General features: G+C 47.9%; 1 protein-coding gene across 1 annotated transcript in view; it reads right to left on the bottom strand.

Moving 5' to 3' along the window:
- Positions 1-8647, bottom strand: part of LOC135827827 (protein sidekick-2-like) — a 68430-nt gene extending 59783 nt beyond the window's left edge. The window contains exons 1-4 of the mRNA XM_065340255.1: positions 8448-8647; positions 6518-6820; positions 3835-4125; positions 1449-1742 (exon numbers count right to left, since the gene is read on the bottom strand). Of these exons, the coding sequence (XP_065196327.1) occupies positions 1449-1742; positions 3835-4125; positions 6518-6820; positions 8448-8541 (982 nt within the window). The 5' untranslated portion in view covers positions 8542-8647. The remainder of the gene's footprint in view (positions 1-1448; positions 1743-3834; positions 4126-6517; positions 6821-8447) is intronic.
- Positions 8648-20412: the final 11765 nt, after the last annotated feature.

Raw genomic sequence — 20412 nt, 5'->3', positions numbered from 1 at the left:
CACATTCGGTTGGCTTAGTGATCCACCACTCTTCCTTTGCACCGTGTGTTCGACTTGCTCTGGTTGTGTCGGTGGTAGAGGGAGCGGGTTCTTGCGTGGTCTTCCCCGCTTCGGGCGCTTCGCTTTTGCTGCGTCCGGCAGCATGTGAAGTGGTACATGCTGCTTGATACGTGCGCTCAGGTGTTGAAGGGTCCTACCAACGTACCGGCTATCACAATTCCGGCACTCAAATTGGTAGACCAAGTGGCTCAATAGGTGGGATGGTAGGACATCCTTCCTCACCGTGAACGCACGTATCGTAGTGAACACAGGGATGAAGTGCGCCGCAAAGTATGTTTGTGCCGCCACCGGAGCCACCACCAGTGCCGTTGGTGGCTGGGGTTGGGGAGGAGTCGGCAACAACAACAGTACCGCCAATCACAGAAATTGAGCCCATTTCTTTGACACAGTATCCGGCTGTGCGGACACCGCAGCACCCTCCGGCGATTGATCCGTGGGTCCAGAGACCACGGAGGTCGACCGCCAATTATTCAACCGAAATATATGCTAGGAATGGCCAAGGCCCACGCGGAGCATCGAAGGAGACCGGAAGCCGGGGGCAAAACGGAACACAATCTCGGGACGTAGATGAGGTAAGGACAGTGACACGGGACAGACGTAGGAAGGAGAACATGGATGGTATCAGACGACTGACTGGTGGTGAATATGAGTTGGGTGATGATGCGGCGGATGACGAGAATACAGATGACGATGAGGCGGATGACGGCGAGGATACAGATGACGACGAGGCGGGTGATGACGAGGCGGCGGATGAAGACGAGGCGGATGACGGTGAGATGGCTGGTGGTGATGGTGATAAAACGGACGAGGAGGAGTCAGGTGGCAGGGAAGGTGATGGAGCTGATGAGGGTGAAATTCGTAAGAAGTCAGCTGTGTATTTGCATTTGTTATCTCGTCCCGATTGTTTGAGTGTGTATGATGATTCCCACTTCTCTGTACTGTGCCGTGCCCGTTATGTCCAGCAGTTGAAGGTCCTTGAAGCTGTTTGTATTCGTACGCATAAGCCCGATTTGTGTAAGCAAAAAGAACATGTTTTAGCACTTAGGTTATTTTCGTGAGTTTGCACCCCGTGTTCATGAGTTGTTTCTGCACTGTTCATGCCCGTTTGTCACACTTACTCTTTATTTTAGTTCTCACTTTTTGTAATACTTACCACAAGTTACCCGTCGTGTGTCACACTTCTTTGGATTTTTAACCTTTGTTTTCCCCTTGTTCTCTTTAGTTCCGTATTTCCACTGATGATCGGAACGTGAAAATCGATTTTGGAAACACACAAAACCAAACCTTGAACAAATTGTCATGTTGCGTGGTGATGTCTGCGGCATTCATACTTTTCATTGCTATTATTAAACTTTTATCTCCACGTAGATTATTTGAATATCGAGTACCTGCTGGTTTAGTTATCACATTGTTCATTGTAGCATTCTCGCCAATATGCCCTTCTGTATTGTTGGCAAACGCTGTCAGGCTATACGTGGCATCTTCTTCAGTTCCAGTCAGATTGAGGTATATGGTGTCGCTGCAAAGACGTATGGTTCCTTTCTTTGAATCAGTTCCGGACACGGAAAGTTGCGTGAAGTCACAGCAGTAATTTGCAACATAGAATTGTCCAGTCAGTTTGGTGAAAGTCACAGATATCCATGTTGTTGATGTTGAAACCATGAACATGGGTGCTGGCGGTGCTGTTTGCAAATAGAGTACAAACAAAGCACCACTAGTAAGTTGTAAGCATGATGAAGACAACGTGCAAACTTGAAGTGAGTCATGGCTGCACGAGAGAGAGTGCCCACCACACCGCGATACCGGGCCTTGTGCACATACAGTAAAGCATGCTGAAGGCTGTGTTAACATGAGAACTTTCAACCCCGGGTTGAAAGTCTGTACGATTGAAAAAACTAGGGATTGGGGAGTGCTCACATGAAAAAGGTTGACCCAGGTCAATTACTGATATGCCGACAAAAGTCCACTTCTAGAGTGCTGTATGGCCGCGTAACTACTTTCGCGTGAACGTTGCCTTTCCAGTGCTGCGCAAACCTGGCACGAAATATGCACAGAGGTAAGGTAGTGCGATTCCTTGATTTCAACCCTCCCCTGATGGAAGGGTTGAAATTTCCAGGTCAACTGCAATGTGTCATGTAAATGATCCATCCAGTCAATCTGTGCTCATGGTGGGTTGAAATTTGACCCAGGTTGAAAACTTCCATGTAAATACAGCCTTTTAAGCGACCACTCAACAGACCTTCAACATGGATGCAAAATGTTTAAGATCGATCAATATTATTTTATCACTCACGGAATGGAGCAGTGACACATGGATACGAGTCACGAGCATCTGTACAGTACTGTAACTAGATAGTATAGGAATGGACTGTATTATCTAGTAGTTTTTGTGCTACAGCGGTTGGTACCTGTCTACAGACTTTCGATCATATGATCGACCACTAAAACCTTCGTAACTCCACCATTTCTCGTGCAAATTCAACAATGGCAGACGTCAGGCGAAATTACTGGTCAGTCGGCGACACGCATTTTTCACAAAAAAATGCGTTTCACCTGCTGGGAGAGTATGCGTGTACTCGAGTCTCATCCTGAGCACGTTTTTTTCTTCTTTTTTTCAGCTCCAGTATAGCTGTATTTTTCATTGCAAAGGCATCCTCGATTGTTGTGTTCGTTGTTCAAACGAAGTGGACATTCAATCATGAAGGCAGAGGACATAGGAGCCTGATTGGAGTTTCTCGTGGCATAGGACGGCCACACAGAGACCCTTTGGGATTTTCTGAATATAAAATACCGTACGCACGATGCTGAGATCAATTTGTGCGATATCAAATTGTTTGTGATCTACCACATCGAGCAGAACGGGATCCAAACACAAGCTTACCGACGGTTAGGCTGCCGACCTGACTGGACAAATGATCCCTGGCTTCACCAGACGCCAGAAGTCGGACACCATGTCCTTTGCCGCGACGTCCATCTCCAAAAAGAACTCCATCTTCGTCGTGAAAAGGCTTGAAATACTCCATATTCAACCGAGATTCGCGGTCTCACTCTTTCTCAGATCGAATCATTTTTTGTTGTAGGAGTTGCAGGGCAGATCCCCGCCACTACTTCAACAGAAGATGGCTCCAAAGCATGCCTGGAACAAGCCATATCGAGGTTGCAAGCCACCCCTCTCAGCATTTTTTTGGAAGAAATACGAAATTTCAATGGTGGAAGATATACTATGAAGAGAATTTCAAAAAGTATATTTCGCGGAGCGATCGCTCAACCTACGCCATTCAAACTTTGCAGGATGGTTCAGACGTACATGCAAAGCATGGAACCACAGAAGATGATATCATAGCTGACACACAGAGTCACACACACAGCAGATTGGTGTGCACAGATACTAAATTAGTGGACGTCGTCATCTTCTTCCCGCTGATCTCAAATGTACTATGACGTGCTATTTCGCCTGACGGTATCAGTGAATATCACGTGCATGCAGTTTCAGTGTTTCAGTACATGTACCAACCGCTGTAACACTAAAACTACTAGATATTACAGTCCATTCCAATACTACATTGTATCTAGTCACAGTGCTGTGCAGTTGCTTGTGCCTCTTACAAAACCGTGAAACTCAGAGTTACAGCAAAACGCTTGGATTCCTTCTTTCAAGTGTGTATTTGAGGAACACGTAAAGAGCCTGGACATAATCTAGAATCACTTAATAGTACGGGCTCGGCAGTTGATAGGTTGAAAAACTGGCCACATGAGAATAACTCATTGTCTTACCATCCTGGGTGGTAGAACTTTGCAGGCGACTCTCGTAGCTGCCGGTACCACCGGTTGATTCAGCGACCAGTGATAAGTTGTATGTTGTATCAAAAGTTAGTCCTGAGAGTGTTGCATGGGTGTGGCTGGTACTGGCCGATGTCACATGGCTGCCATTCTGATGTGCACAGTCAACATGGTATGCAACCAGCTTTCCATTCAGCTTGTATGGGTCTACAGCAGTCCAGCTGAGTGTTACTGTTGTTGCTGTTCTGGAGTCCAAGATAAAGTTGCCAGGTGCCACACTTGGAGCTGTCCATAATGAGGTGAATAGAGAGATAGAAATAGAGATAGATTCAGTTAGCTAATAATCGTGACTACGTGAAACTCGGAGTTGCGACACAGCTTCCCCTCTCGCTCTTCACTCTTCGGACAGTGGAGCTACTTGATTATGTTAGATAAAGATAGATAGAGATAGATAGACATAGAGAGAGAGAGAGAGAGATAGAGATAGAGATGGAGATAGAGAGAGATAGATAGATAGAGATAGATATAGAGTGGGATGGAGATAGAGATAGAGATAGAGATAGAAGGAGAAGGGCAATACTGTAAAGTGCAAAGTTTCGTTTGGAACTTTCGCTTTACCGTAAAAGCCCGTGTATAGGCCCCGGGCGTATAGAATAGCAACCTCGGTTTCCTGGGCGTATACAAGGGCACGGCATATACTTGGAGTAGGGATAGCAGTATGTATTGGGTATCAGTATTTGTACATGTACTGGTGTTGCAGGCATACCTGGGTGTATACATGGGCATGGGCGCCATTTCGAAACAAAAGTGTTGACTTCCCCTGACTGGGCGTGTACACGGAGGGTGGGCGTAATTTTGAGTGGGCGTATACAGGGGCTTTTACGGTACTCGTTAGCCCTTTCAGCCCTCGGGAGAATGAAGTTGAAGACACCACTGCAGCTGTACTTATGGTTGATGAATATGGTGGTAAAGACACACCTGGCAATATGGCGGAAAACACACCTGCCCACACTCGCTCTCTAAGCTGCAAAGTTCTGGCACAGAGCTCTCCTTCTCACAACCACCACCATCAGTTAGTGCCTGGCGCCTACTCAATGCATGGTTGGCGGTATCCGACATAGCAGGCTGGAACATCAAGTAGTGCATGGCACATAGAAGATGACACAGCAACAACATAGCTCGATTGCGACGTACGTTTCGTCCCCGCTGGACTCATCAGGCAATCTTCTTCTTGGATGTCTTTCATACTGAGCTTGACTCGGGACAATGAAGTTGAAGACACCACTGCAGCTGTACTTATGGTTGATAAATATGGTGGTAAAGACACACCTGGCAATATGGCGGTAAACACACGCCTGCCCGCACACGCTCTCTAAGCTGCAAAGTTCTGGCACAGAGCTCTCCTTCTCACCACCATCAGTTCGCGCCTGGCGCCTAGTCATCATGTACATCAAGCTTAGCACTAGCAAGGCAATCCAGCTATCAAAATAGTCTGAAGCATTCACTAAACAATCGAGTGCATGCGGTGTACCGGTGTATGTATGCGTATACTGCTGCCAGGGCCCTAAGGATCAGAGAAAACGGGTCATTTTTACTAAAAACATACTGCAGGTAAAAGGCCGTAGCTCAGTCATCCACATTCTCCATATTTCATGGTCTTTGGCTTCCTGGAAAGCTACTACAACCAGGAAAAAGAGGAGCCGAACCATAAGTCTTCCCATGACAGGAGACAAGATTTAGAACTAAGCGAATTTGTCCCAAAGTCGCGTTTGCAAAAATCAAAAGAAAGCTTTCTTTTAGCCGCCATTTGACTCTCCTCGGTTGTATCGAGGTCAAATGTTTTTTGAACACTCCCGCAGGTCTATATCTCGGAGTAGTCGTGGCACCACGTTGAAAAAAACACAGAAAGAAGAAAATCAAGCACCCACTCACTGCACAATAGTCGTTGGTTTCGTGTGGGTATGCTTGTCTATGGAGCATCATAAATCAACGAATATTGATCCGATTGCAAGCTGAGAGCTTTCGCATCGCCCTACATTATTTCGATTGGGAATCGAGTAAGAATTAACGGGCATATGAACATATGCACGCCCTGTTAATTCTCATCAATGCGCGATGTACACTCATCACGTAATACTGTTGTGTAATACTATGGGCTCAGCAATGCAAAGGTTAAAGTGATGCAGTGATGATGCAATGACCAACAGTATGCAGTATGCACCCCGTCTCATCATACACATCCCGGGTAGCTGTTCACACATGCAAGAATGGCTAGCAATGTGAAACGAAGTGAGCAAAAAGCTCTCAACACATAAAGTGGGAGTCCCAAAAAGCTGGTGCTGTCTTTCAGGGAACCTTAGTTGATGTTTGAGCCAGCACAACTTGGGTGAAAACCTACCTTCCAGGACCCATGTGCACAAGCCTTCAATCAGCTTGCCTCAAGGCGATGATTGATGGGGGACCTTAGGAGTTTCGGGATACTACCACTTAGAGGATTTTAAAGGAAGTGTACAAAGCGGAGGAGAGCATGTCAAGTGCATGGGCAACATGCCAGTATGCAGCACTCCATACTGCAGCATTATTGTACTTCAACTCTCCTGATTTCCCCGGAACACAGCTGCAGGATTTGCTAGTCTGGTCTCTGCATATTCTGCAACAAATCTCTGATACTCCCTACCTGTTCGTGTCGTACTGAACATATTTTGTTCTGTAGCATTTCCATCCGATGCATTATACGTGTTTCTAGCAACACAGTGATATGTATATGTTGCATCTTCTTCAACCGGTGAAAGGACAACAGGACTGGTCTTGTTGCAGATCAGGACACTTGACAAGCTTGACATATGTATGTCAGACACCGATTGCCTGGTGAAGTAACAGCAGAAGTTGGACAAGTGATAATTTCCTTTTACAGGTGTTAGGTGAATTGTCACCTCGGTGGCTAGTGCCATTGTAGAAATGACATTTGGCGGAGGAGGAACTGCAGAGTCGTGATAAAACAGCAATAACAGGTTTTTAAATTTGACAGAAACGCAAAGAAGTTGAAAGTTCATACAAACTTTACTTTCGAAATGGGATTTTAAAAATGGATCCAATAACCCTTTCCATATGCCATAGGTGTAGCAATGCACTTCACCCAATTTTCACCTGGCAATATAGTCGCGGCATAGTTTGTAGAGGCTGCAGATGCTTATCAGAGATCATACGAATAACAGAAGCGGGGTCAAATTCACTTTCTGCCTATGTACTTTGATTCGAAAACATTGTCACATTGAGTCTACAATATGTTTAACTCTGAGTCAAATCCACATCGCTGTGCTATGACTGATAACCGGAAGCACTATTCCAGGCAGTTTGGCTCAACTGATTTGAACGGACACCACGTCAAACACACTTTCATCTACCCCCAACAACTATGGCAAAGCTGGAAGTATGAAGATGAACAGACGACACAAAGAAACACCAATCTACGGACGAACGGATAGAGATCGCTCGTATCTCCACCACTACTTTGCTGTGTTTCTTTTTAACATTAAACATATAAAGAGCAGCTTGTCTCTCATCAATGCTGCACCCTACGCCAATGACAACTAATGGAAGAACACACAAGGCTGATCCTTTCTCTATTCTCGGTCGCGAAGTGAGCTTAAAGTACAGTCAGACCTTGCAGAACCAAACACATCCGTTTCCACAGAAAAATGTCCGTATAGGCAAGGGAACTGAATAGCCGAACACACACTGTATTCATAAACAACAAAAGGACCAAGGAAGTACAAGTTACTCGGACCCAGAAAGCCAGATATTATAATAATTATTAACCCTTTGTGACCCCATCGATCGATATCGATCGATTGGTATACAGTGGCACTAAAAATATTATATCTCTGGTGTTCCTTCCCCGATTTTCATAAACAAAGCGTCTACGTTTAGAGAGGAGCCTTGGCTATCACATCGAAGTTATCCGAAGTCTCTACGATGTACGATGCCGCCGTGATGAGACTCGAGGTCGGCGGAAAACTGAAAAATTCAAATTTTCACACTGCGCTTGGCAGGGGTTTTCCCCAGAGTGCTACGTCATACTCAAGCATGCTGCACACCAAAAGTTTGCGCTTGAAAGGAGCTTTCCGCTGTAGTTTTTTTTAAGTCCGAGATGTGATGAAGGAGAATGGAATGGCGGCTGTTTGAACTTTGCTGGAGCTGTTCGCGCACGGCTGCTGCTTTGAGCGGCATTGTAGGCCACGCAGAGCAGAGGCCGTGCAGGTAGCTGGCTTGAGTGTGGTATTAGTCGCTTCGTCTTGGAAATACCTTTCCAGCGGTGGCAAGTTTGTAAAAATCGGTGAATGTTTGGGAGAGATACAAGCGAAAGTGCATGTTATTTGGAGGTGAGTAAATTGTCGTACTTTCAGTGGGGTCACAAAGGGTTAATGATTATTGTGTGCTTGTATGTAGGGCATGTACAAAGCATTGACCATTCAGTGTACTTGTAAAATGCCATGGCTCGACGTTGGCATGCAAAGGGTTTTTTTCAGAGAAAAGTGAAAACCAGTATACCTGAATTGAAGAATTGGACTGCTATGAATTGCTATGAATTCATGTCTCTCTCATACCTTGTTGAGTTGTTCTGCCTGTTTTGTTGATACTTGGCCCTATTCCACCTGAAGAAACAGCAGCTACTGAGAATGTATAGCTGGTATCAAACATTAGCCCTGAAACCGTCGTTTCATGGGTTATAGATGAAACGTTTTTTATGCGAACAGTTGCTCCCTGATTTCCATAGGATATTCTGTATCCGACTGGTTTGCCATTGAAAGGGCTGACTTTTGGCCACACCAATTTAACTGAGACATCATTAGGAAAGAGAGCAAGGCTTCCAGGATGGTTAGTTGGCGCTGTAGAGTAGGAGAGAGAGAGAGAGAGAGAGAGAGAGAGAGAGAGAGAGAGAGAGAGAGAGAGAGAGAGAGAGAGAGAGAGAGAGAGAGAGAGAGAGAGAGAAAGAAAGAGAGAGAGAGAGAGAGAGAGAGAGAGAGAGAGTGAGAGAGAGAGAGAGAGAGAGAGAGAGAGAGAGAGAGAGAGAGAGAGAGAGAGAGAGAGAGAGAGAGGGAGAGAGAGGTAGAGAGAAAGAGTGAGAAAAGGCCAAGGAATATTATAGTAATATACACAGAAGAACAGACTTATAAGACTAGTGAAGTTCTGCTCTATTTAACTAGAACACGACCCGAAGAATCTCAGGAACAAGCTTTGCGCTACCGTGCCATTTAGGAACCTGTTCTGCTCTACGGTTCCATGAAGAAATCACGTGGAATATTTCCTGGGATTTTCCAGTTCCAAAATTGGCAGCCCCCTGATTTGAATGATGCCCAGTAGATCCACACAATTTTTTCTTTTCATGTGCCGTTTGCACCCGCTCTCCACTCCACACATGCCCTAACACCACTCCCTTTGTAATCACACCTTCTACAGTGCTAATTCGAGGATACCTGTGTTTCTCGTATTACAGTTATGGCAAGCAAAATCCGACACTTGGCATAAGGGACTACACCATGCAGTGCGCAGCCCCTGCAGCCCTGCATACGTAGTGCACGTGTTACATGACGCGTTATCTGTCTCGTGACGTTACTCATACTCATCACAGTCAAAGTTCACCTGAAAGGTTCAAAGGTGCTCAAAAATCAATGTGGACAGAAGACCAATACTCCTTACGTGTACCAAGTCTGTGAACTATGTGTATCATTGCTGTGACCTTTCGACCTGTTTGGGATGCATACGGCTCTAATGTACAAATTAGGTGCAGTGCATTACATCATTGCTGTCCATTTGTGGCACTGCCCTCTATGGCAAGTGTCGGATTACCACAACTGTAGTTTTAGATCCAATATTATTCACTTGATTGTACCATAAAAATATTTGCTTTGTTGTCTAACCCTTAGTGTGACGAAGATTTCTGATGATAGTCGCATGAAAAAAATCACGGTTCGCGTGAGACGCGGCTGGACTCCTGCATCCGAACGTTTATCGCCATCTTCGCAGCACAAACTGGCTCTGGGCAGTCGATTCCCTATGAATAGTATGATGCTATGATAGTTTCTCCCCACACTCACTCGTGTTAAGCCTTGGGTTTTGCGGGTTTTTCGCATCTTTTTGACCTGTACAGCTCTATCTTCTTTTTTTTTCCTTGTTTTGGTGCGTGTTTTTGGCCGTGACGCCGAGACCTCATGTCGGCAGAGTCATCAATGCCCCACCATCACTGCTGCGTCTAGGCACAGCGCCTGCTCATTACTTGTCAGTTTGTCCTAGTCTCCGTACCATTGTCTTTCCTTATCCTTTTGGAGCTGGTTATGTGAACATAGTAAAAAAAAATCCCTAGGAATGCCACCACCCTGTAGGATCAAGGGGCAGATGCAGCTCCTAAAGCGGTGGGAGGTGAGTAGATCAGACTCACCACAAAGTGGTCAGAGACCTAAAATCCCATTAGCTGCAGCTATGTTTCGATGTCCCATGAAAACGGCGTTAAAATCCGTCACTTATTGTTCCTCTGGTGTTGAGGTACGAGTGCGCAACAATTATTTCTACATTTACTATATACTCGGATAAAGAGCCAAGGATTAAAATAGAAAAAAGGAAGGACCAAAAGTTTACAAGTTATCCGTTTTGTGAAACACTAATGATCATTATAGCTATGAAAAGTATGAATGCCGCAGACATCACCATGTGGCATGACAATTTTTTCAAGGTTTGGTATTGTGTGTTTCCAGAATCGATTTTCAAGCTCCCATCATCAGTGGAAATACGGAACTAAAGTGATCAAGGGAAAAACAAAGGTTAAAATCCAAAGAAGTGTGACACATGACGCGTAAGTATTACAAACTAACGATTATGTTATTTCTATAACTTAGAACCTCCCATGTTGGAAAGCTGTTGGAGTGCGCATCCAAGATGTGCTAGAGTTGTTAGCCAGTTGGTTGTAGAACGTCAGTACCGTCGGTCAGTATCGTGCAATGTTATCGCATGAGCTGATTGTCTAGTAACTGGTTGCGTTAGTGGACATTGTAGCGTAACTTGCAGTTCCTTGGTCCCTTTCTTTTCTATAAACTAACGATTATAAGCAGGATGATGTTGAGTCAAAATGTGCAACAATTAGCACAAAACTACCTGATGTGATCCTGACAATCAACTACCTGATGCTTACCTGCATCACGCCTGGAATGCGCAAACCAACAGCCTTCCAACTTGGAAGGTTCTAAGTTACGAAGTATTGTCGTTGAATGTCAGTGTCACGTCCCTGGACTGCTGCCAGATAGTCCTGTGACAGCAAGATTTACGTAGTGAGCAGCTCGGTGCTGAGCTGTCACACCCTTTGATACAAAATGGTTTGGCCAGTGCCTTGTCCCACATGCTTAGTATGTAGGTTGAGCAACACACGCTTTCCCACGTAGGTGAAATGCCTTCTTGGCATGGCACATCAAGTGATCCAAGGCCGGAACCTGGTCAGGTAGGTTCTCGTGTTGTATGTTTCCTGGAAGTGCTTCACTTCCTGTAAATGTGACCCTAGGCTTCGTGCAAAACCACACGTCACTACGACGTTCTACAGGTTTCCACGATCTATGGCTGCTTTGTGCAAAGAGCCAAGACGAACAGAGCTAAGTGCAAAGAGTGCAGAGCCAAGACAGACGCAAGAGCCAAAACCGTCACAGTGCCAGGTCAAGGGTATCACGCAAGCAGAGCGAAGAACACTCCAGAACTTACCCATAAGAAGCCGCTGAGCAATGGCACGTTGGGTGAGCAGGATCCCCAACGTAACCTTCATATCCGCGCATTGTATGCATGACGTGGGTGAGCGGGCTCCCCACGTCCTTTTTGGTCTTTCTTCTCTCCATGTCTTTCTTCCTCTTTCTTCTTGAAAGATTACCGTACATTAGCATCCCCCCACCTCACAACAGAGCAACCGAGTTTTGCATTAAGCTGGGAGTGCCGATTCGAGCAACTGGTATAATGGCTCGCAGCTGAGCCAGCAAATGACTCCGCTTGGAGCAGGCGAATGACTCCGCATGGAGCCGGCAAATGACTCCGCATGGAGCCGGCAAATGACTCCGCATGGAGCCGGCAAATGACTCCGCATGGAGCAGGCGAATGACTCCGCATGGAGCCGGCAAATGACTCCGCATGGAGCCGGCGAATGACTCCGCATGGAGCCGGCGAATGACTCCGCATGGAGCCGGCAATTGACTCCGCATGGAGCCAGCGAATGACTCCGCATGGAGCCGCCGAATTACTCCGCATGGAGCTGCCAATTACTCCGCATGGAGCCGCCGAATGACTCCGCATGGAGCCGCCAATGCCTCCGCATGGAGCCGCCAATGACTCTGAATAGAGCCGCCAAATGCTAGATATATAGAGATGCATAACCAGTTGAGAGCATATATTCTCATGGACTATACAGATACCGTCATGTGTGCGCCAGAAACATGAGTTGAGCTAGTGGGTGGGAGGGTGGGAAGGAAATTGTTTCGGGAACACCTGTTCCGCAAGTTGCACGCTCGAAAGTCCAAACAGCAATGACATGAAAGAGACATTGTACAGGATATTGAAGGGCGCGTGCCCACGTGACTCGCGCATGCGTGCAGGTTGGGCCAGCTCGCTGGGCTGGCTGCTAACTCGCGTTAGCATGCTAACGCTCATTTAGCATCCCCCCACCTCACAACAGAGCAACCGAGTTTTGCATTAAGCTGGGAGTGCCGATTCGAGCAACTGGTATAATGGCTCGCAGCTGAGCCAGCAAATGACTCCGCTTGGAGCAGGCGAATGACTCCGCATGGAGCCGGCAAATGACTCCGCATGGAGCCGGCAAATGACTCCGCATGGAGCCGGCAAATGACTCCGCATGGAGCAGGCGAATGACTCCGCATGGAGCCGGCAAATGACTCCGCATGGAGCCGGCGAATGACTCCGCATGGAGCCGGCGAATGACTCCGCATGGAGCCGGCAATTGACTCCGCATGGAGCCAGCGAATGACTCCGCATGGAGCCGCCGAATTACTCCGCATGGAGCTGCCAATTACTCCGCATGGAGCCGCCGAATGACTCCGCATGGAGCCGCCAATGCCTCCGCATGGAGCCGCCAATGACTCTGAATAGAGCCGCCAAATGCTAGATATATAGAGATGCATAACCAGTTGAGAGCATATATTCCATAAATCGGCACTCCCAGAGCGGATCACAAAGTGCAGCTACCTGTGATATTTGTAAGCAGTGCAAGCTCGGTAACGATTGACTAACAGGAACTCGATATCATGGGCTGAGGCCATTGCCACAGCCACCCATGCTTTGGCTGCTGGTGGCCTCTGAATGTTACTCGGGCAGACATGGCTTTCCACCTTCCCGCCTCTCTGAAAATCGAGTCCGGCAGCTGATTCGAAACGAGTGGCCGGTGTATGACGCCAGGCCATAGCCACAACTGATGAGCAAGATTTTCGCAGTTGCTGCAAAGCCGATCGATTGGCATCTGCTGCTGGTGCCGCTAGCTTTTCCAGGTGCTGCCACAATTGCAAACCACTCTTTGCGATTGGCTGGTCTGCTTGATTGACTGTCCATTGCCCTATCCCCGGTTGCAATTGTTTGCGCACCAGCCAAGTGCACCACTTGCATCAGTGAATAGCAGCAAGTTGGGGGACGGCGTCCACTTAGGGTGTAGGAAGAAGGACCGGCCGTTCTACTATTCCAGGAGCTAAGGCCATCAGCGAAGGTATTTTTGGCACTCTTCGGAGAGCTCGATCAGGTAATACGGCTGCCGGTACCAGTTGGCAAGTGACCACAATCTGCAATGTGCGTCCTGGGACTATCACTCTTGTAGCAAACGAGAGCTTTCCCAAAAGATACTCGAGTTGACATTGGGTAGTTGAAGCTGTGTTGAGAGTGGCCCGTAGGAGGTCGTGAAGCTTGGCAAGTTCGTCCATCGGCAGACTGATGTGAGCGCGCGGGTGTCCAGGATGACGCCGATAAACGTCAGGACGTGGGCTGGACCCTCCACTTTTGCTGACGCCAGAGAAACACCGAGGTATGTAAACGCACGGCGCCGAGTAGCGAGTTGCTGGCGAGCTAACACAGGTCCAGAGCATACATCGAGGAAGCACTTTTGCTGACGCCAGAGAAACACCGAGGTATGTAAACCCACGGCGCCGAGTAGCGAGTTGCTGGCGAGCTAACACAAGTCCAGAGCATGCATGGAGACAGAAACGTTAGTCGAGGTATTTCCCGTAATGGGAAGATGCCAATAACGTCAGGAATTGAGCTGGACCCTCCACTTTTGCTGGGGCCAGAGAAACACCGAGGTATGTAACCGCTCGGAGCAGAATAGCGAGTTGCTGGCGAGGTAACACAAGTCCAGAGCATGCATTGAGGAAGTAACATTAATTGAGGTATTCCCCGTAATGCAACAGGCGTGGGAGTGCGAACTGCCCGCACACAATCCATTCACTGGCGGATGCGACAGAGTTCCATATAGCTGGCCTGGAGCGTAGTACAGTCTGAAGGGCAGGACGCTCTCATAACAGTATTGATCCTGCCAGCGGTTCAACAAGGGCCACTCCTCCGGGCAGACGGGAATTCGGCAGAATGCACTTTTAACATTGAGCTTAGCAAGATACAGCGGGGCGAGCAATTGTCTAATCATGTTTGCAGCATTGTCATCTTGACATTGTGGAGAGACACGGTCTGCTGGAATGTAATCGTTGACACTTCGACCCTCCAGGCTTTACAAAGGGTGTGTCGTGTGTAACTTCCCGTTCGTCTAGGAACCGCATCTACGCCGGAACAGCACAGAGGCGAGAAAGGGGGTGAAGAACACGGGCCAGCTGTTTCAAGCCTGCTGCAAGAAACGGATGTAACAGGTTTAATCAAACTTGAAAAGTAAGAGGCCTGGTTGAGCGTGCCTCGACCAGTTATATGCAAAATGTGATAGTATACATGTGGCAATGGCGCCAATGAAGGTGCTAATAGACAGGCGTAAGACGCATGAGGTGCGAGGGAGTGTAAAGTTATAGAGAACAGGGGAAAACTGTTACATCATCCCCCTCCTATGGAGAGGAAGGAGCTTATAACCCAAATGCTCAAGTGGAATAGAGTACAATAAGCGCAAACACGTGCGAGACGAAAAAAGGCTTCGCACTGAAGTAACACAATAAGACGACTGAAACTCCATGCAAATAAAAGTGTAATAAGCTCAACAAATGTGTAAGGTGAAACTAGAAGTTCAACTGCAAAACTCAGCGGGCAGAAGCCAAGGTTTTGTACTTCTGAAGTGGAACAATGTCATTACCAGATTCATCCAACAAATAATGTTCAGGCTCCCAAGTGGCATCAGAGTAGCCTTGCCACTTGACTAGGTACTGAAGCTGATTCTGCCGGCGGCGGTGACTGAGAATGTTCTCCACCACATAGCGGGCATGACCATCAAGGTCCGTGATAGGCGGAGGCGTAGGCTGTCTCCTATTAGGAATAGCGTTCTTCTCGTAGGCACGGAGTGCCGACACATTAAATACCGGGTGACAGCGGCTGGTATGAGGCAACTTGAGCTTGTAGGCATTCGGGCCGACCACATGGGTTATAGGAAAGGGGCCAAACCACTTGGGGCGTAATTTATGGGATGGTCGGTCCCGAGCTTCAGGAGTCAGGAGGAAATCCCGGTAGACCATTACCAAATCTCCCACCTTCAGCTTTCCCTCGACCCTTGTCCGATCTGCATAGAAGGCCTGACGAGCTTGAGCTGCCACTAGCGCATCTTGTGAGATCTTGACCGCGTCTTGTCTTGCTTGCAACCAATCAGCTGAATCTCTGCCTCCCTGAATAGGGTTGAGGAAGTCGGGTGGCGCTCTGGGATTTAGACCGTAATTTAAGAAGAACGGTGTGTTTCCTGTAGATGATTGAGTAGCGCTGTTGATAGAAAACTCACAGAGAGGTAGGAGCATATCCCAGTTATCTTGTTTATGATTTACAAAAGCCCTCAGCACATCCTCTACTATTCTGTTTACTCGTTCAGTTAGGCCATCTGTCTGAGGGTGATTGGCAGTACTAAATGCTAGTTTCGTTCCTAAGCGATCAAACAATTCCTGAAAAAATGCTGCCGTAAATCTTGGATCACGATCACATACAATACTAGAACTCAAACCATGAAGTCGAAATACATGTTGAATATACAGATCAGCACTTCCTTTAGCGTCAATAGTAGAGGAAGTAGGTGCTAAATGTACACACTTTGTCAAGCGGTCTACAAATACATATATTGCATCATGACCTGTATCGGTCCTAGGCAAACCCATGATAAAATCCATCGAGATATCCGCCCACGGTTGACTGGGCACTGGTAAATTCTGCAAGAGACCAGTTTTTAGCTGGCCGCCTTTAACTCGTTGGCAGACGTCACATGACTTGACAAACGCCTTTACATCCAGTCCCATTCTGGGCCAATAGAAATATCTAGCGAGTCTGAAATAGGTGCGATCTCGACCGGGATGCCCCGCAGTCACACAGTCATGGTATTCTTGAAGCAGGGCGAGTCGGAGTTTGCTACTCTTTGGAATGCATAACCTGTTCTGTGGTGAAGATCTGAGATAAAGATAACCGGGTGTTTCATTTAGAAGGTAACGGTCGTGCAGATTGTCATGGCTTGAATTTTTCAGTCTCCTGATAATGGGAGCAAGATCCTTGTCGCACTTGTAACCGCTGACAATTAACTGCGCTAAGTCTGGATTAATCTCTAGGGTATGCTCAATGGCATTCAACTGAATGTTAGGATAGGATGACCCGCCTATTTCAGAATCACTGAACAGATCTGGACGGCGTGAAAGCGGGTCGGCAATGTTTTTCTTTCCTGGTTTGTGAAAGACCGTGAAGTCATAGTCAGCTAAAAACTCTACCCATCTTGCCTCACGCTTGGTGAGAGTCGGTTTGGTTCGTAAATAGACAACACCCATATTATCAGTCATCAGGTCAAAGTGGCGAAATAGATAGATTCTCCAGCACTTTAATGCAAATACCACAGCCAACGTTTCCCTCTCGGCCGCAGTATAGTTGCGTTCTGCAGCTGACAGTTTCCGACTACAATAGGCTACGGGATGCAAATCCATATCTTCTCCCTGCTGTAGGAGCACACCCGCCACGGCAAAGTCACTTGCGTCAGTTTCTACCGTGAAGCTTTTCTCAACATCGGCCAGTTGCAACACTGGCGCCTCGAGTAATGCTGATTTTAGAGACTCGAATGCCTTCTGTCTAGCAGCGCTCCATTCAAAGCGTGAATGTTTTCCGGTGATTTCTTCTAATGGACGAGAGATGGTCGAGTGTCGATCTATGAACCTTCGGAAATAGTTTGCAAAGCCAAGAAACTTCCTCACATCAGTTACTGACGACGGAGTTGGCCATGTTTCCACAGCACTTATCTTCTTGGGATCAGGGGAAATTGATGTGCCGTTGATTTTATGCCCCAAGAAGAGAACTTCTCTCACGCCGAATTCGCATTTAGACTGTTTGCAATACAGCTCGCTATTTCTAAGTGTTTCTAGAACTGTTTGAAGATGATGCAGATGATCTTCCCAGGTCTTGCTAAAAACTAGAATGTCATCCAAGAATACTACAACGAATTTTCGGAGATGCGGTTGCAGAATAGAGTTCATGAGTGACTGAAAGGTTGCCGGGGCATTAGTCAGCCCGAATCCCATGACTCTAAATTGGAAGTGACCGAACGGCGTATTAATGGCCGTCTTAGAAACATCCGAGTCTTGAATTCTGATTTGATTGTACCCCGACCGCAAGTCCAACTTGGAGAAATATGCACTGCCCTGGATCGTGTCGAATAAGTCATCAATATTAGGAAGACAAGCTTTGTTTTTGATCGTAATTCTATTCAATTCTCGCCAATCGCACACCATTCTCAGAGTACCATCCGACTTCTTCACAAAAAACACGGGTGCACCGTATGGCGACTTACTTGGCTCAATGAATCCCTTCTCAAGTAATTCTGACAGCTGTGACTGGAGCTCGTCCATCTCTGGTTTCGGCAAGCGGTAGGCGGGTCGAGACGGTGGTCTGGTTCCATCTTCTATCTGGATTTCATGGTCGATTGGTCTCTTCGGTGGAAGCTCATTCGGCAGCTCGTCTGGAAATAAATCCTGGTACCTCTTGAGCAGGTTCTGGATGTCCTGTTGCTCTGATTCCTGGAGTTGTGGCCCGGAACGATTCTCCTCGTTTGCAGCAGTGACCCATGCAAGAAACCCTTCGGCTCCACTCCTCAGGGCATGACGAGCTTGTCGGCCACTGATAAACATGCTTTCCACAGATGGCCGGTCGGCTGTCGGCGGGTTAGCTGAAGGCAATTTGGCAACAAAGGGCTCACCGTCCAACTGAACTTCGTTCGTACGGAAGTTGATACTGGGGTTGTTCCTTGTAAGCCACGGCTTGCCAAGAATAGCGTCGTAGCGAGTCAGGGGATACACAGTAAAGTGCTGTTCCTCACTGAAGCCCCCGACTGTCACCTTTAGCGCGCGTGTGGAAATCTGCGGGACCTCGCTGGTCGAGCCGTCCGCCAATGTTACGCTCAGCATTTCTGAGCTTGCATCCGTGTCAAGATGATGCTTTCGAACAAAACCGTCTGCAATGAAGTCATGCGTCGAACCGGAATCTATCAGCATCACTGCATGGCGACCGCCGATCTTTCCCTGTATGCGCAGTAGGTCGTGTTCAGGTTCATTGCCGACGCTGACGTTGCTGACATGACACCTTTCTGCAACGGGACAATTTCCTACAGCTATGGGTGTCTCCGGCTCCGTAGGTTCCTGGAGAGCAACGTCTTCAACCTCCAGAGCTCCGAACCGGTTAGCGACTGGTACCGGCGTGGGTGCTTGGGTCGTCGCCAGTAAGCGCACCCCCTTTCTTACTGGCGACCAGCGTTTGGGTAGCGCTGTCCACCCTCAGTACAGTCTTTAGCGAGGTGGCCTGGCTTCCTGCAAGCAAAGCAGTGTCCCATTGCTCGCAGTTGGACACGCTCTTGGTCCGTCAGCTTGCGGAGGCCCTGACCACGGAAGCTGGGCACGGAACGCGACTCTCTACTGGCTGGTGGCCCCGACGCCGGTGGCCCTGGCGACTGCTCCACGGTGTTTGCTGCCATGACAGCTTGCTCCAGGGTACGTGGATGCTCACGCATGACCTGTCGCTGGATGTGCGGCGTAAGACCCCTGACGAACAGCAGCGCTCTGGTGTGGTGGTCGATTTCCGGCACTTGCAGGCTGAGGCGAGTGAAAGCAGCAATGTATGCGTCCAGCGACCCGCGCTGCGCTGCGGAAATTAGTCCCATACGCGATGTTTCCTCGTTGTGCCGTGGTCCGTACACATCGCCAAGTGCCGCTTTCAGAGCAGGCCAGTCGGAAAACACTTGGTTAGCTTCCAATGCCGCTATCAACCAAAGACGAGCGTTTCCAGTCAAAAATCCTGCCGCGTAGTCGACCCTCTGTGCCGCATTTGGGAGTGCCAACGACCGTAGGGCCATGTCCATTGTAAACGTCCATTCTTTGAATGTAGCGGAATCTCCTCCAAACACAGGCGGCTCTTTCGTAAGGCGAGGTGTTGGCTCCCACGGTTCCGAGTTCGGATGTATCGTTCGGTTTCCTTGGCTAACGCGCTGAGCGGTCTTGATATCGTTTATCAGCCGAACGACGAGTACGAGGAGCGTAAGCAGAGCGACCAGAACACCTGCCAAAAGCAGAGTAGTAACCATCCTCTGCTACCAGTGTAACAGGTTTAATCAAACTTGAAAAGTAAGAGGCCTGGTTGAGCGTGCCTCGACCAGTTATATGCAAAATGTGATAGTATACATGTGGCAATGGCGCCAATGAAGGTGCTAATAGACAGGCGTAAGACGCATGAGGTGCGAGGGAGTGTAAAGTTATAGAGAACAGGGGAAAACTGTTACACGGATCGGCCAGCTGTTTCAAGCCTGCTGCAAGAAACGGATCGTTGCGCAGAAATATAATCTGGGTTAGCATGTGACCGTGTTAAATTCAATGGATCCCAGTTAGTTGAGTGGTTGCCGATGAAACCTACCACAACCCCACAATTACGACCATGTGCAACATACCTCCGGAGCATAGGATCAGGATGTGAGTCCAGTAATTTTGAGAAGTGAGAAACTGAGTGCTTACACAGTTACTGATGAGGCCTTACACTTTGCCCTGGGATGCTCCTGTCGGCACTGGAGGTAGCACTGCCTGAGCTGACGCGTGCAAGCGCCGTACTCGTAGTAGCGGCATACGGTTGCGGTACGTGATGCGGATCTGTACTGGTGAGTAGGACGAAATGCGCACGGAAATGCTGGCGAGTGCACTGAGCTGCACTGCTGGCAGGCGGGTCGTGCTGTTCCAGTACACCGCGAGGCGCAGTTGCCACAAGTTGATATTGATAACCTGGCTTTGGAGATTTATTTTATTTTCCATTGCTATCAGGTTCGGCTTAATTCCCTCTGTGCTGCGCTGATGAGTCCACAAAGGACGAAACAGTTGTCCGCAGATTGAGTATTGATAACGTCCAGTTTCT

This window comes from Sycon ciliatum, chromosome 12 (assembly GCF_964019385.1).
Source record: "Sycon ciliatum chromosome 12, ocSycCili1.1, whole genome shotgun sequence".
In the NCBI taxonomy this organism is placed as follows: Eukaryota; Metazoa; Porifera; class Calcarea; order Leucosolenida; family Sycettidae; genus Sycon; species Sycon ciliatum.
This window is presented reverse-complemented; position numbering and strand designations above follow the sequence as displayed.